This window comes from Microcebus murinus, chromosome 2 (assembly GCF_040939455.1).
Source record: "Microcebus murinus isolate Inina chromosome 2, M.murinus_Inina_mat1.0, whole genome shotgun sequence".
NCBI classification, from domain to species: Eukaryota; Metazoa; Chordata; class Mammalia; order Primates; family Cheirogaleidae; genus Microcebus; species Microcebus murinus.
The window spans coordinates 49,973,901-49,991,671 of NC_134105.1; the positions used below are offsets into that span (position 1 = coordinate 49,973,901).

At 40.4% G+C, this 17,771-nt stretch overlaps 1 protein-coding gene across 1 annotated transcript in view; it reads left to right on the forward strand.

Annotated features, from left to right (window-relative positions):
- Positions 1-17,771, forward strand: part of ROR1 (receptor tyrosine kinase like orphan receptor 1) — a 372,449-nt gene that overhangs the window by 250,585 nt on the left and 104,093 nt on the right. The window contains exons 3-4 of the mRNA XM_012767125.2: positions 4,186-4,473; positions 5,213-5,243. Of these exons, the coding sequence (XP_012622579.1) occupies positions 4,186-4,473; positions 5,213-5,243 (319 nt within the window). The remainder of the gene's footprint in view (positions 1-4,185; positions 4,474-5,212; positions 5,244-17,771) is intronic.

The following is a 17,771-nucleotide window of genomic DNA, read 5'->3' on the forward strand; positions in this document are numbered from 1 at the left end:
ACCATACCATCGTCATTGTCATCACCACCGTTACTACCAGTATTACTATTGGAAGTCATAGTTTGTTCAGGGAGACACAGAGCTAGAGGTGGATTCAGAGGAACTGAAGCTTTTGTCTCTCAATCCAGATTATACCCCACCTCTCACTCACCAGTCCGCCATCTCAGCATTTGTAGTTTAGGGAAGATGGTAAAAAGTACAAAAAATCTCCCATAGCTCAAGCACAGATTATCAGAGATATCGAAGCAAACCACTGAAAACAGCACACAGACAGTCCGGTTTATATGTAGAGGCCAAATTTCTTTGTCTGGCATTCAAGCTCAGTGGGCACCTGCTTGTTGCCTGCTACCCTGTGGTTCTGCAGCTGCCCAGATGGAAACACACACTGTCCCAGAATGAGCAGACCCCAAAGGCCCCGGTAATAGATTATGTATCCAAAGCCCAGGGAGGCAAAGTGACTCCCTGATACACTCGGCTAGTTAGTGGCAGAACTGACACTGGAGTCCAGTTGGGTAACCAGGTGCTCTCCGAAAGGAGTGACTAGTCCAGAACCTGCAATGCCGCACCGAGCTTTGCGTGTGGGGAGGAGAGCAGGTCCCCTGGCGTGGCCCATGAGGCTGCTACGGAAGGATCCAGCTGGTTCTGGGAAGAGAATGGATCATGGCCAGGGGCTTGTTAACAACAAGAGAGAAAGCAGTCAGCGATACAGATGTGCGTTTCTTTTTGGTTTGTTCCAGCCACAGAGTGCTTTCGTGTTTAGGCGAAAGACTGTTCTGAGGCTTCTGGTCTTCGCCAAACTGAGGACCAGACCGTTTGTTAGTTCTGCTTACTAAGTGAGCAGCTACAGATGGCAGACAAATTTGAACCTTCGTTGTCAGTGAAAAGTTAAAAGCAAATTCCCTGTTTGTGGCAAGGCTCCTTTGTTTAGGAAACACAGAGATTTTTGCTTACATTTCCTTTGTTCTGTCTGGAAACACACTGCTTGGGCCAGCTACTACACTGATTTCAAGGTGCCCTGCAACCCTCATTTTTGTTTTTAGGTAGATAGTATATAGAGCAGCTCAGGTGAGGTACCTGGTCTCCGGAGGATGGCTGGAACACCAGCCAGCACCCGTGGCTAAAACTTAGACCCATCAACCAGACAGTCCTGGCTGGAAACGCACAGCCCTGTGGGTATATGTGTGTCCAGGGCCCACCCTAGTTTAGGGAAAACATTCCAGCTCTGTACCAGCTCTCAGTGGGGCTCAGGGTACCAAAGCAGTCTGTTGGAGTGGAAAGAGCTAGGTTTTGGAGCCAGAGAGGTATAAATTGGACCTCAGTTCAGCCACAAGGCCTTGGGCAAGTTGCTTGACCTCTCTGATCCTAGGTTTCCTCATTGTAAAACAGTGATGATGACTCCTCTCTTGCAAGGTTATTGTGCAGGTAAATACCAAAGGAAAGCCCTGGCAGGTGGTAAGATTTCAGAGTAGTCTGTCACTGGTACCGTGTTGGCCAGCTGCCTCAGTCGGACTTTGTTTAGGTGCCGAAGGATTGAAGGTCGTCGGTGATGGAAGCTTTGGGCAGTTTACAGCGTGACCGTGGGCAAGTCAGCTAATCTCTGAGATGTGATTTCCTCATCTGCAGCTGGAGATCGTGGTAATTAATGTGCTTTTCCTGCTTCCCCGAATTGTTAAAGGATAACAGGAGACAGAAACTGTGAAAATATTTTGTAACCTGAAAAGCATTCTACAGAAGTTATTATTATAAAAACAATAGTAACATCATTAATTAACATTTTTGAGTGCTTACTTTTTGCCTAACTCTGCTTTAAGTGCCTCACAGGTGTCACTCGATTTAATTTTAATCCACCTCTATCAGTTTTCCCAGATGGAACCCTGTTTATTACTCCTATTTTTCATTTGGTTAAAGAGTAGCTACAGAAAATTTAAGTAACTTGCCTAAAGTCACACAGAGAGGCTGGGATTCGAAGCCAGCCAATCAAATTCCAGAACCTGTCCAGTAAAATAGGAATCACTCTGTTTATATTGGCATTATGATGTGATTGCTATTTCTAAGTTACTCTCAGCAGAGGGTGCATAGTTATCCATTCTCCAGGCATGAGTTAGGGCCGTAAAGCCATGATAATGACTCCATAACGCCAACTGCTAATTAGCTTACTACTTTCTGGGCATACCTCAAACATCTTAGGAGCACATGTGCTTCTATCCACGAGCAAACACATTCATGGATTGAGTATAGCTGTTTATAGATTATAGAAACATGCCCAAAGATAGAGATCAAAATACAAATGTAAGGAAGCAAAGCATTAGCAAGATCATTTATGGGCTTGTGATTCTGTTGGCAGGATAATTATTCATTGGCTTAAGTGAGACAAAAAGTGTCATTATAGTAACCGGATGGTCATGCTTAATCTCTTTTCTACTGCACATGTGTGATAAATGCCATTCACACGTGTGACACTTCTGTGTGACTACCAAGACATTAACAATACCCCTCCCCAATTTTTTGTGGAACATTAAAGCAAATAATGAATTTTTTTTTTTTTTTAGCATTTATGAACTCATTTTACAGGCATTTGGGCAATTAAATTATCCAGTTAAATTGCTCAAAAAAAGGTTATTTCTCAATAAACTTCCATTAAATTCAACAAATTTACTGTGCTCTACCTGTGCTGTCCAATACAGTAGCCACTAGCCACATGTGCCTATTTGCATTTAAGTTTAAAAATTCATTTTTTCAGTCCCTCCATCCATATTTCATGAACTCAATAAGCCATGTGTGGCTAGTGGCTACCAATCAGACAACACCGATTATAGAACATTTCAGACTAACACATTCCCATGCCTGCCCATAGGGAGTTCGTTCTCTGCAGTGAAGACAGCTGCTGAACAAGCCATCCCAGGTTTGGAACTAGGGAAAGACAGAGAGTATTGGGAGGATATGGGGGTGAGGGAATCTATACAAGAATGGGTGATCAGGGGAAATGAAACTAAAGAAAACTCCATATGTGTGAATAACAGAGCAATTTTTTTAAAAAATTAAATTAAAAAAAAATAAATTATTTCTCTTCAAGTGGATTCCACAACTAATATTAATATGATGTTTAAACACTATTTATTGAAGAATAAGCTTAAAACTTATTTCATTATTAAAGTTTTTAATGCAATAAATCTTAAAAGAAGCCAAATGTAAAATGTACATGCAGCATGATTTCATTTATATGAGGTTCTGGAACAGGCAACATTAATCTATGATGATAGAAATCAGAACGGTAGTTGCCTGGGGGTGGGGTGGGAGGGAGTGGTTGGGAGCAGAGACTGATTACAAAGGATGGAGGGAACTTTCTGGGGAGTTGATGTTCCATCAGGATAGGGGATTGGCTTTATGGGTAGATGCATTTGTCAATACTCATGGAACTGTATGACTAATATCTGTACTAATATCTGCCTGCTATTATATATTGAATTGAATATATATATATATATATATTTGAATGAATTGTGTACCGTAACATGTTATGGTTGAAATGAGTCATTGTATGGAAATGGCCATTGCTTCATCACTTTGTCTGCTGATGACCTGGCCTTTACAACTCTTATGTCATCACTAAGAAGGTTTCAGGCATCCTTCCTAATCTTGTGCCACGTGGATTCAGATGTGTTGCTCCTGCTTTTTGCAGTTTTTCATGCTTGCTTTCTTGTCAAAAGTAGACAAGCTAGAAGGATGTTTGCCAGAATGTTAAGAATGGTGTTATTTTAGGGTGGGGAAATTGGAGGTGAACTTTGCTTTTTTTCCTCTCTTTTCTGCTGTATTGGAGTTTGTAACAATTCCAATACATCTGCTATATTGGAATTTGTAACAATTCCAATATCATCTGAAGCTCAAAAGTTCATTTTGCCTTAACTGAGAAAGCACATGTATCCATGGGTGCTGTGTAATCATTTGAAGGCTTTGGGTTTTATATTTCGATTAATAACAAATTTCCTTCCAAGCAGCAGGTTCTGTGGGTGACTGTTTAGTACTCGTGGAGGCTTGGTACCATTTCATTCCCTGTCTGTCTCCACGTGCCTCTCCTGATCAGCGGGCTGTGATCCTGGGGGCACACTGGCATGGGATTGGGTTGCTCAGAGGTGCTCCCCAGCTGTCCACCCCTCTCACCTGCCTCCTTCTCCCATGTGCTCACAGATTCTTACCTGACTCTTGATGAACCAATGAATAACATCACCACGTCCCTGGGCCAGACGGCAGAACTGCACTGCAAAGTCTCCGGGAATCCGCCTCCCACCATCCGCTGGTTCAAAAATGATGCACCTGTGGTCCAGGAGCCCAGGAGAATCTCCTTTCGGGCAACCAACTATGGCTCTCGGCTGCGGATCAGAAACCTCGACACCACAGACACAGGCTACTTCCAGTGTGTGGCAACGAATGGCAAGAAGGTGGTTTCTACCACTGGAGTCTTGTTTGTCAAGTTTGGTAAGCAGCCTCCTACCGGGGATGGCCTCTGGCCCCCAGCCCAACATGGCAGGAAGGCTAGAGTAGCGAGGAAGAGGGTAATATGCCCACTCACTGAGAATGTACTATCTGCCCACACCCCTAAAGCTGGTACACACCGTACCCATTTTACAAATAAGTAAAGCAAGTCCTAGTAGTTAATTACCATGTTGCACAGGTAGCAAACAGCAGAGCAGGAATGGAGTCTGCATCTTTCTGACCCTACATCCCCTACTTCAAACCATCATGCCACTGAGCCCTTCTCAGCAAGGATGCTCCATGTCCAGAGAAGCTGGGAATATTTGCAACATGTGTACCCCTTTTCTGTCCAGCTGCCATGAAAGACTAGAAGGAAACCACCACTCACTAGCAGTTGACACCTTCCTGTAGTCGCTCAGCCACCCACTGGAAAAATCCCTGCATAGTTTGAGGATGCCTACTGTATTAAATCATTTTTTAGCCCTTGCCTTAGCATTTTTCAGGCCCTAAACTGTGAGATATAGACACGTTCTCACTGGTATGTTGTTGTTTTTGGGTGTTTTTTTTTCTTTTCTCACAGAGGTGGTTGGGGAAAACTGGAACAAAACAATAACTGCCAGAAAAATAAATATCACCTCTGGGTGGTTGAGAACTTTAATTTGTAATGGTTTGACTGCACTCACAACTCGCCCTGCAAGAAGCCAGACTGACTGTTTCCTTTGTTTTTCTTTCATTTCTTCAGGCCCCCCTCCCACTGCAAGTCCAGGATACTCGTAAGTACCTTGCATCTCCTCTCTTGTCATTTCTGAGCGTTTCACCACAGTTTTCAAGGGCAAAGGGAATGTTGTCCTCTGCTTGGGCCAAAGCTCCGAGTTTCCAGATGTCATTCCATTCTGCCCTGCCCTCATTCCATTTGTCTTTTTCTCTGCTCTGAAGATTCACAGGAGACCAGCAATTGGCAGTAATGTCAAGGGTAGTAATGTTGATTCTGAATGATCAAAGCAAAAATCTTCTCCTATTTACTATTTAAAAAGGAATCTAACATTTAGTGGCAACAATGGCTTTGGTAAAATCAAACAAAAAATGAGAGAGTGCTGGTATAGGAACTTTTACTCTCAGCTCAAAGCGTCTGTTTTGCTTCTGCAAGCATTTCTTATGCTTTAATTATTGTTCAGGGCAACAACTAGGTGATCACTTTATTTTTCACTCCCTTTAAAGAACTTGGAGGCAGAAGTTCTAACTTACATTGGGGAGGAAAGCCCCAAGCCGGACTGAGAGTGACGTGGAAGTTTGATTGATTAATTTCGAGTCCCTTGTTAATGAAATCTAAAGATCCCGTATTATTGTTGATGCGTTTGTCCTTTGTTCTGGCTAAGGAATTCTCACCTTTTATTCTAAGAGTATCTATTTGGGCCATTTTTCTTTATGAATATTTTTATTTTGGTGGAAAGACACATTTATTAAAACTCTTATTCTGCAAGAAAATATCCTCTATATGCTATAGACTTCTAAAGTAAAATTTACTAAGCTCTGTTAGGAGAGCATCAAACTGTCTGACCTAGACTACACCCAAGGTAAATATAAAAGCCACTTAATTTGCTCCAATCCCCTCTGTGCCACTTAATTACAGTGTGGGATATTTTAATACATTTGTGTGTGCCTGGAGGCCCAGTGGCTCACAATCCCATTAATAAAATAGGTAATGGGTAAAAATAAACATTGGCCTTCAGCCATACTGTTCTGCTATTTCATCAGGCAGTTAAAGGTGACTGTAAAAGAGTCTTTAAAATCACCCAAGTGCTAATTGCATTCTACTTGCCCAGGTAGAAAATGTTGATTGATCTTAAAACAAGTCAGAAGTTTGGTCACTCTGCCTTGCATTTCTTGAAGCTAATTTTTTTCTTTTTTCATTAAATGGTCTCCCCATTGGTTATATGTGGAATCCTTTTGAAGTCTTATTTAAACAAAGATTAAAACTTTTGTTACTTGCTGTAAAAATGCCTCCCACCCTGATATCTTATTTGTTCCTGTTAATCTGTGTTTCGAATGTGGCGGCTGATAATCTGCATCCCAGGTTGATTTATGTGGTTCACTAATCTGCCCTTACTGTTAAGCGCTGGGGTGTTGACTTTCAGCCTGTTGTATTTGCATCAGAGTTCCTTTTCTATTATGAAAGTTATTTTTAAACATGTACACATCTTTCCTTCTTGAAGTTTTCATTCTTTCTTTGCTGCCATCTTTCTGATGAACCCAGTCTAAGTCTCTTATGATTTTTAATTTTATACAAAGATAATAATACACCACTTTTGAGACTGATGTCTATGGAGAGGGTATTGAAGTCCCTTAAAGGTGCTCAACTGCAATTAAATGTATCCTTTGATGTCAGGCACCTGTGTTTTATGTTAGCTGTCCCATGATCCCTTACATTAGTAAGCAATAGCATGAAATGTGTAGTCACTATGCTTGCTTGCAGGGAGTTACGATAAAATACAATCCAAGTTGGAAATCCCATCGGGCCTTTTTCAGTTCAGTCTCCATCCTCTTGTTGGTGTTCCTAGTTGGCATTTTGGTACCCTTTTTCTCTTTCCCTGAGGAACCAGTGATATTTCCTGTTTTTTTGCTCCCCTCTCAAGCGCCACCACTTACCCTGTCTCTAAGGGTTCCTCACTTGCTAAGACTAACCCCCAAATAGAATGCTAGTTCCTGTCCCTGCCCTCCCAGCCCCCTCAGTAAGCAGCCAGCCTGGCAGAAGAAAACAAAATGAAAGCTCTGGGGAATATCGCCTCCTTGAGGAGCCCTCTGAAGGCCTTTGGTCAAATTGTACACTACTTTTTCCAAAAGAGGAGTGAAGTGCAGTTATAAATTGCTCTGTTTACTTGAAAGTGGCTCAGAATTCACTGCAAAGAAATAAAATGAACACCCATGACACAACTCTAGCAATTTGGAACATCGGGACGGTGTCATGTATTAAGTGCTTCAAACCTGGTGAGAGCTGAGGGCCACTTAAGGCAACGGGCCTACATGACTCCTGCCTAGGGAGGGCTTGTAGGGCCCTTGGGACTATGGCCCAGGAAGGCACTTGTCACTTCCTCCAAGAGACTGCATTCAGTTTTCATGGAAAGCTTTCAGGATGATGTGTTAGTTTATGGTAGGAGCAAGTTTGAGATTTTTGTCTGGTTTCTGCTCATAGCTTCGGGCTTCATTTCTTCTGTCTTCGCAGGGTCCTGGCCCACCCCTAACAATTATAGAGCCTGGGGCATGAGTACTAGTGGAGGCCCACATACCATACGTCTAAATATTTAAAAGTTATAAATCAAGCTAGCAAAATGGTTACATAAAATATGTTCTATCCTCTCACAGTGACAAATATACCTTCATAAAGCCAAAAAGAATAAATACATGTAAAGTTATGCTTTTTGTGAATGGCTAAAGGCTGGGACTATCTAAAATGACTACTTATGCATGTCTGGATATTCTGTTTATGGGCCAGAGATATTATAAATAATTCATAGATTGTTATATATTAGTTCTATAAAAAACTTCTTTGGCTCATTTCAGCAAAAATGGCTACCTATGTTGTTTTGTATAAGATTTTTACAGTGCGTATTTTATTGACAACCATGCAAAATTAGACAAATTTTATTGAGCCATTTTTATTCTTACTTTTTAAAATGAATTTTAATTTGGAGAAACTTTACTCCCCTGAGCCAGCAGCAACTATAGTTATCAATAAAATGACCAAAGCGAAACATAAATTTGGAAATAAACTATGAATTTTATGTACCATGTTCATACATAGAAATGGGACCATATATGACAAATACTCATTATTGCAGAATATATTACAAAATATTATAATTTCATCATATAAGTGAGTATCATGCTTCCCATGTTATCCTGAGAGAGTACAAGTCTAAGAATCATTTCAATTGTTTAACATATTCATTTTTTTGGGCTGCTGTAATGAAGTACCACAAACTGTTTGGCTGACACAACAGAAATTTAGTGTCTCACAGTTCTGGAGGCTAGAAGTCTGAGATCAAGGTGTCCATAAGGTTTGTTCCTTCTGATGGCTGCCAGGAAGGATTTCTCTCTTCTCCTGGAAGTTTGCCTGCATTTTTCCATATTCATTGGCTTGTAGGTGTATCACCCTGCCCTCCGCCTTCATGTTCACATGGCATGCTCCCTGTGTGTCCCTAAATTTCCCCTTTTTATAAGAACACCAGTCATGTTGTTAGGACCCACACTGATGACCTCATGTTAGCTTGATTACCTCTGTAAAGACCCTATTTCCAAATAAGGTCACATTCTGAGGTTGGAGGGATTAAGACTTCAACATACAAATTTGGGGAGATACAAATCAACCCATAACCCTTAATACTGCAAAATTTTTCTCAGCCATGTGGAACTCTTGCAAGTATTATTCTAATTTGTTAGAGCTTTCAGAAGCACTGATTGGCATATAAAGGAAATCAAGAAAATGGATGCTTGGTAATAATGGGAATGAAAGTTTGTTGTCCAGGAGTCTTTTACGTGCAAACTGGGAGGAGGAATTTGACAAGTTGGTTAGTTTCTCTCTTCTTTTTTTTTTTTTTTTTTGAGACAGAGTCTCGCTTTGTTGTCCAGGCTAGAGTGAGTGCCGTGGCGTCAGCCTAGCTCACAGCAACCTCAAACTCCTGGGCTCGAGCGATCCTTCTGCCTCAGCCTCCCGAGTAGCTGGGACTACAGGCATGAGCCACCATGCCCGGCTAATTTTTTATATATATATATATCAGTTGGCCAATTAATTTCTTTCTATTTATAGTAGAGACGGGGTCTCGCTCTTGCTCAGGCTGGTTTTGAACTCCTGACCTTGAGCAATCCGCCCGCCTCGGCCTCCCAAGAGCTAGGATTACAGGCGTGAGCCACAGTGCCCGGCCTTAGTTTCTCTCTTCTCCTACTGAAGTGCTTCTGCCACTGCAGTTCTTCCTGGGCTCTAAGCAGTGTCTGTGTGCTCCAGTGGCAGTGCTATAACACATAAAACCTTCACAGGATACCATCACAGTCCCCTTCTGTTCTAAAGACAAAGAACAAGAGATTTAGAGAAGTGTTTCTTGGGGCCAGAACAGTGACAGTCTCAGGAGCAGATGTTTAAGGTTTTGGTTACACTTTCCTAGCGCTGAGTACCAGCACCCAAGAGGCATGGAGTTCCTGGGTACTCTTCATCACATTTATTCTCTGTGTGTTTTTTGTATGTGGGCCTAGGGCAGGTAACTTACTTTTTCTTTTTTTTTAAATAATATTTTACTGAGATATAATAGTTCACCATTAAATTCACTTTTTTAAAAAGTACACAACTCACTGTTTTGACTATATTCACAGAATTGTGCGACCTTCACTACTATTTTATTTTAGAATATTTTTATCATCTCGAAAAGAGACTTCTCCCAGCTTTCAGTTTACTTTCTGTCTCTACGAATGTGCCTGTTCTAAAGATTTCATATATGTGGAATCATGCAATACTTGTCCTTTTATGTCTGGCTTCTGTCACTTAGCATAATGGTTTTGAGGTTCATCCACATTGTAGCAGGCATCAGTACTTTGTCCTTTTTTGAACTGAATAATATTCCATTGTATGACTGTACCACATTTTGTTTATCCATTTATCTGTTGATGGACATTGGGTTTGCTTCTACTTTTTGCCTCTTCTGCATAATGCTGCAATGATCATTCATGTACAAGTTTTTGTGTGTGGGGGGGTGTTTTCAGTTCTCTTGGATAAATAACTAGGAGTAGATTTCCTGGGGCACATGGTAATTCTATGTTTAACTTTTTGAGGAACTGAAAAACTGTTTTCCAAACGAGCTGCACCATTTTATATTCACAGAAGGATAATATAAGGGTTCCAATTTCTCCACATCCTCACTAACTCTTATTTTTCTTTAAATTTTTCATTTATTTATGTACTTATTACATTCATCCTAGTGGGTGTGAAGTGGTATCTCATTGTGGTTTTGCATTTTCCTAATGACTAACTATATTAAGCATCTTTCCATGTGCTTATTGGCCATTTGTATGTTTTCTTTGGAGAAATGTTTGTTCAAATTCTGTACCCATGTTTTAATTGGGTTATTTTTTTATTCTTGAGTTGTAAAAGTTATTTATTTTATGTATTTACCCTTATCAGATATGTGATTTGCAAATATTTTGTCTTATTCTATGGATTGTCTTTTCATTTTCTTGATAGTATTCTGAATAACAAAATTTTTAATTTTGATGAAGTCCAGTTTATTATTAATACCTTGTCTTTGGTTATTTGTGCTTTTGAAAAACCATTGCCTAGTGCAAGGTCAGCACTACTCCTGTGTTTTCTTCTACAAGTTTATAATTTTCTCTCTCACATTTGGATTGTTGGTTCATTTCAAGTTAATTCTTATATAAGGTGTGAGATAGGGGTCTAGGTTCATTCTTTTGAATGTGGATATCCAGTTGTCACAACACCATTTATTGAAAAGACTATTCTTTACCCAGTGAATTGTCTTGATACCTTGTTAAAACCAATTGATCATCTGTCCATATGTCTGTCCTTTTGCTAGTTCCACATAGTCTTGACTTTAAGTTTGCAATAAGTTTGCAAATCAGGAAATGGTAGTCCTCAGTGTTCTACTGGGGAAACAGAACCAGTAAAATTGTATATGTATACATATATAAAGAGATTTATTGTAAAGACTTGGCTTATGTGATTGTAAGAGCTGGGAAGCCAAGTCTGAAATCCATAAGGCAGGGTGTCAAGAGGAACAAGCTAGAAACTCTTGGGCAGGTACTTATGTTGCAGTCCAAGGATAGAACTTCTTCTTCCTTGGGGAAACCTTAGTTCTGCTCTTAAGGCCTTTCAACTGAATGGATTAGGCCCACCCAAATTATCAAGGATAACCTACTACCAGTTGATTGATTGTAGATATTAATCACATCTATAAAGCAACACCTACACTAGTGTTTGATTAACTAGGGACTATATTTTGCCAAGTTGACACATAAAACTGGCCATCACATATTTCAATATTGTTCTTCTTTTTCAAGATTCTTTTGGGGACAAGCTATTCTGGGTTTCTTGCCTTTCCATATGAATTTTAGGATTAGTTTATGAATTTCTGCCAAAAAGGCAGCTCAAATTGATAAGGGTGGTGTTGAATGTATAGATTCATTTGGGGAGTATTGCCATTTAAACAATAAAAAATCTTCCAATCCATGAACATGGAATGTTTTGCTACTTATTTTTCTAAAAAATGTTTTATAGATTTCAGTATACAAGCTTTGCTCTTTTTTTACTAAATTTATTCCTCAGTATTCTATTATTTTGTTATTGTTAGTGCAAAAGTCATGTTTGTAAAAAGAATTGTTTTCTTAATTTCATTTTCAGATTATGCATTGCTACAATATAGAGATACAGTTAATTCTGTACATTGATCTTATATCCTTTACCATTGCTAATTTGCTTGTTAGATCAAGTGGCTTTTTTGTGAATTATTAATACTTAGGATTTTCCATCTATAAGTTCATGTCATCTGCAAATAGAGATTGTTTTACTTTTTTCTTTTCAATCTGGTTGCCATTTGCTTCTTTTTCTTGCTTAATTGTCCTGGCTAGAATGTCTAATACAATGTTGAATCGAAGTGGTGAAAGCAGATATCCTGGTGTTTTTCCTTATCTTAAGGGGAAAGCTTTCAGTCTTTCACCACTGAGTATACCATCAGCTGTGGTTTGTTCATAGATGTTATCAGGTTGAGAAAGTTCCCTTTTATTCCTATTTTGTTGCATTTTTTAAAATTATGAAACGGTGTTGGATTTTGCTAAATGCTTTTTCTGTATCCATTAAGATTATCATGGGTTTTTTTGTTCTTTATTATATTAATGTGGTATATTACATTGATTGATTTTTGCATCTTAAACCAAGCTTGCATTATTGGAATAATTCCCACCTGGCTATGGGAATTATAATTCTTTTTTATATGTTGCTGGAGTCCATTTGCTGGTATTTTATTGAGGATTTTTGAGTGTATGTTTATAAAAGATATTGGTCTGTAGTTTTCTTTTCTGGTGATATCTTTGTCTAGTTCTGATATCAGAATAACATTAGCCTCTTAGAATGAGTTGGGAAATATTCCTTTCCTTGTCTTCAATTTTTTTAGGAGAGATTGTAAAGAATTTGGGTGAATTCTTTAAATATTTGGTATAATTCATCAGAAAAGCCATTTGGGCCTGAACTTTTCTTTGTGGGAAGTTTTAAAATTACTAATTCAACTTTTTTACTTGTTATAGGTCTATTCAAATTTTCTGTTTCTTCTTGAGTCAGTTTTGGTAGTTTGTGTCTTTCTAAGAATTTGTCCATTTCATCTAGGTTACCTAAGTTGTTGGCAGATAGTTGTTAATAGTATTCACTTATCATTTTTTTAATTTCTGTAACATCAATAATGATATTCTTTCTTTCATCCTGATTTTAGTAACTTGTGTCTTCTTTTTGTTTTCTTAGTCAGACTAGCTAGTCTAACTAAAGGTTTGCCAATTTTGTTGGTCTTTTCAAAAAACTAACTTTTGTTGGAAACTGCACATTTAAATAGTGTAATGTGGCAACTCTGGAAATCAGATTGCCTCCCCTTTGATGTTACTGTGCATTGTTGTTGTTTGCCATTTGTTTAGTGAATTTTCTAGACTAATTCTGTATAGTCTATATATTCTCTGCCATGTAAGGCTGCTGAAGTCTCCGCTTAGTTAGCCCAGTGATCAGTTAATGACTGGACAGAGATTTTCTTAAACCAGTAAGTCTCCCACCCCTTGCCAAAGGGTTCCATGTGTGTTTGGCGCCATGCCTTTAGCACTGCAGCAGTTTACAACTCTGCCCGCCGCGCTTCCATGTCCTGCAGTACAGGGTCTCAAAGTTAGGGCTTTCTTAGGTCTTTCCTGGGCATGCACACAGCACCACTCATGAGCACATCCTTCTATTTCCCTGGGAATATGTCAGAGGTTTTCAAAGCTTCCTGTGGAAATCACATTCCTTAGATTCTCCCTTTGAGCTTTTGAGCTTTTTGGCCAGGCTCTTGTTTCCCCCAGCTGGTATTGCCACCTCAGGCAAATATCCTAGGGCTAGGGCTTTTCCCACTTAAAAGCTCTGAATCTAGTCAAATAAAAACAAGTCCTGTGAATGGGGCTTTTCCAGAGAGCTGCTAAATAAATCATGCCACTTCTCTGGAGATGGGGCTATTGAGGAGCTCCAAATACACACTGCCTTCTCCAGTGACTACTAGACTTCTGGTTTTCAAGGCTGCCACAGGCTTGAGAGAGGAAAATGGGAATAGAGCAAGTTAAAATGCCACAAAACTCTGTTCTTAACAAAGTTCAGCTTTTTGGGGCATTTATTTACTCTGTCTTCTATCTTATGACATATGAGAAATCCTAGCATGGGACTTGATATATAATTAGCATTAAATGAATTTAAGTTGTATTTCTTTCTTTTCTTCTATCCTCTGAGGTCTCTTGCAGTATCAGTCTGCAAAAATGGCATGGTAAAAAAAAAAAATCTATCTCATAGAGTTGTTGAGAAGATTAAATGAAATAATAAGATAATGAGTGTACAGTAGCTAACACTGTGCCCACTGGCACATAGTAGGGGCTTAGTAATGTTGATTATCATCATCATCATCATCATTGCTATTTGAGCAAAGAGGCTTGCTTTCTTTCCAGCCAGAGTTCTTCCATTGGACAATATTCCCAGCTGTGAACCCCAACTAGAGATCTTGAGGCCTTAATTTCCTTTTCTTGTATTGGCCTTTGGCTTAAGTCCCTTTCTGCAGAAAGACAAAGTTACCAGCTTTTGATTAATTCTTTTCCTCTTTTATTTGTTTCCAAGTCTTAACCATAGTGAAGAAGTGTAGCTGGGTGCTGGCCCAACCCAGGAAGTGATAATGTAATTTTCAACTCAAGATAAACTCAAGGGTAACTTTCAGCACAGCTACTCAGGCAGTTTAGGGTGGGGTACCTTGTAGGGAGGAAACCAGGAAGTCACTTTGCAGCTGGGCCAGGACACAGAGGGCCATTGCTCCAGTGAAGCAGCTAATCCCCATCTCATCATCAAACCGTCTTAGACCCAGCACTCTGCAGAGAAGGGGCAGATGGAGGGAATGTGGAGAGATAAGATAAGAAGTATTTCCTAATCCCAGTGGGAGCGAGATCCAAAAGTACAGAAGGTTGAGAAGCCAAGATCTCATATCCCAATCTACCCCCATCACTCAACAATCCCCACTGCATGAACAGGGTGTGGAAAGCTTCCAATTACAGTGATACTTGTGAATATTGGCAGGGAGTATCTTTGTGTGTAGGGCGCATTTAAAGAGAGAGGGCGAAGATTAGCCCTTGCCTTCTGGGAGCACACTTTCTGTAAGCTTGTCCACCAGGTCATGAGTGTCTTAGTCTAGATGTTAGTCACGAATGTATTTCCACACCTAGCATAGCACCGAGCACATAGTAGATGCTCAACAAATGTGTGCTAAATTGAAAGTCTCTGTCCTGAAAGCTTTTCTTCACATATGACAAAGTTTTATTTATTTGCTCAACACATTTTTATCAAGTTCTTTCTATGTTCTAGGCCTCTGATTAAGCTGTTTTCAAGTCATGGTAGTGGGTGCCAGGCAACAAAACCAATCTAAAAGCCCTTATTCTACCACATTTATACTTTCCCTTCCTGCATTTATGAGTTTTAATATTAACTTCTACTGTAGATTCCAGAGCAAATAATGATCAAGATATGGAGATCTCTATCCTAACCCTGGCTGTAGGCGAACAGAAAGCCCCAGAGGAATCAAAGTGTAGTTTAGAGCAGTGCTTCTCTAATTATAATGTGCATATAAATCACCTGGGGATATTGTTAAAATGCAGACTCTGAAAGTGTAGGTCTGGGGCGGGGCCTGAGACTCTGCATTTCTAACATGATCCCAGGGGGTGCTGGTGCCACTGTCCTGTAAGATTTCCTCTAACTAAATTTTATGACTAATTCAAACTCAATTTGCTACTTCCTGTATTAAAGTAAGACCTCTTTATTGTTCTGAATTTCATGCAGTTTGCTCCGAGGTTCTCTTTCTCTGCCCAGAGGTGTTGACAGTTCTCTTTTATCTATCACTGGCTTCCATCTATCCTGCCCATTCCAAACATCAGTGAGAAGGATTTTGCGTACAGCTCCCACCTGGAAACTCCACCTCAGACTCCGAAGTGGCTTTGGTACCGTGCCCGCCTGGGTGAAAGCAAAACGACTGTCACTTTGCTGGTCAGTAGCAGGCTCTGCTTGCTTCCCGTGAAATGGAGCAGCACTTTCTTCTCCTAATCCTTCCCTAGGCGCCTGCTTTGTGGGCTGAAGTTGAGCAGCAGGGTTGCAGCAGGAGGCCATGTGATGTAGAGGTAGGGACAGCCTCCTGCTGACCTCCCGTGGGTGTTTTTAAAACACTGACTTTGTTGCCTGACTGGCAGGCCCCGAAAGGTGGTGGGAAAATCAGAACCCTGTTTTACACGTGTGACTTGCAAATGCGAGTCTGTTATTGATCCGTCACATTTTGGACCCAGAGCTTTCTAAGGGAAACAACCGAATGTCACAACAAACATAGCTAATGAAATATTATGAATAACCTTGATGGCGTTAAGGGGTGGCTGAGCTTAATGATCAGTTCTTTGCGTAAATGATGTAATTAGCCCTTGGCTGTGTAGGGCAGGAAAGACTTTTCCTCTACCTTCTTAGGTTCTGTGGCTAGGGCCTAGGAATTAAATTGACAAAAGACAGATTAAGAGAAGAAAAAATATACAACTTGTATTTGGTGTTAATATTTTTACATGACACAGGGAGCATCATAGTGAGAAGTAAAAACGAAGATAGGGTTAGACCTGTGGACCTCTATACCATTTTAATAAAGAATGATAATTTACAGGTACGTGATAAGATGAAGGAAAAAGGAGTTTTGGGTGGCGTGGGAAATCGTGGGAAAGTGGCTAGCAAATATATGGAGGAAACTAAAGGAAAATAAGTGTTATGTTAGTAAGGTCTGTTTGTGCAGATTCATCTCAGGATCAACTCCCTATCTCCTGTGGTAAGAATGTTCTCTTTGTGGGTTAGGGAGGACACCTTTCTCACAGGAAATTATGTCCTGACTCCAGGTAGGAAGTGGGGGCGCAAAGAGCCCTTCCTGCATCTTTTGTTTCTCCATTGCCTTTGACTCAAAATAATCAGTATGCCAACAGAGCGTGATTTGGGTGGCATATTTTGATACCCTTTGACTTTTTCAGTGTAATGTTCCAGTCTCTTCTTTCTTTGTTAAGTCTGGTTTTGATCAGCATCAGTGTTGACAATTTTATCTCAATGCTTTCCCCTCTATGTCTCTGTTTCTCTCTCTCTCTCTCTCTCTCTCTCTCTCTCTCTCTCTCTCTCTCTCTCTCTCTCTCTCTCTCTCTCTCACACACACACACACACACACACACAGTCACACATGCTCACATGCGGTTCTTCTCAACTTAGTATATATATTAGAATCACCCAGGGAGCTTTGTAAGTTACCCATACCTGGGCTCCACCCCAGACAAGTTAAATCAGAGTCTCTCAGGGTGGTGCCCAGACATGGTATTTTCTCAAATTACCTCAAGTGATATCATCTGCATGCAAGTGATATCATGTGCATGCAACATATTTGAGAAGTACCCTCTCCCGTCCTCACCTGAAGAGGAACTTGGATTAGACTGCCCAGTTTTGCCTCTCTGTCCCAACACTATACTGTAGACACCAAAGGAGTTGAAGCAGCAGACACTCCATGCCTGGATAGTCACATGCCTCCTGCATCATCAGAAGCCAATCAGGAAAGCAGAACCCATTCTTGGTTACTTACTTGGTAAGGGAATTTAACCAATTACTTGGTTAGGGAATTCAATGTAGGGAATTGGATACACCAGTGATGGAATGTGCTGAAAAGCCAAATAAGGGATGGTGATGCAGCATCAGCAACAGGCAGAAGCCCAAGCCTGAAGGAACAAAGGGGAGAGGTAATTTTACTGGAGTCCAGGGCTAGGCTCATCTGAGGAGGCTAGAAGGATGGCAAGTCTGTTCTGTGGGAGCTGGAGCCATGAGAAGATGCCTCCACTGCTGGAGTCATTGCTCAAGGCAGAAAGAAGCGGGAGAAACAACTTGGCTTCTCTCTTCCTATTCATTTCCAAATGCCAGCCAGTGTCTCCCATTAGGGGAACCCTACAAGAAACTATATGATACAAGGAGCCTGAAAGTCACACCTCTTTTGTGG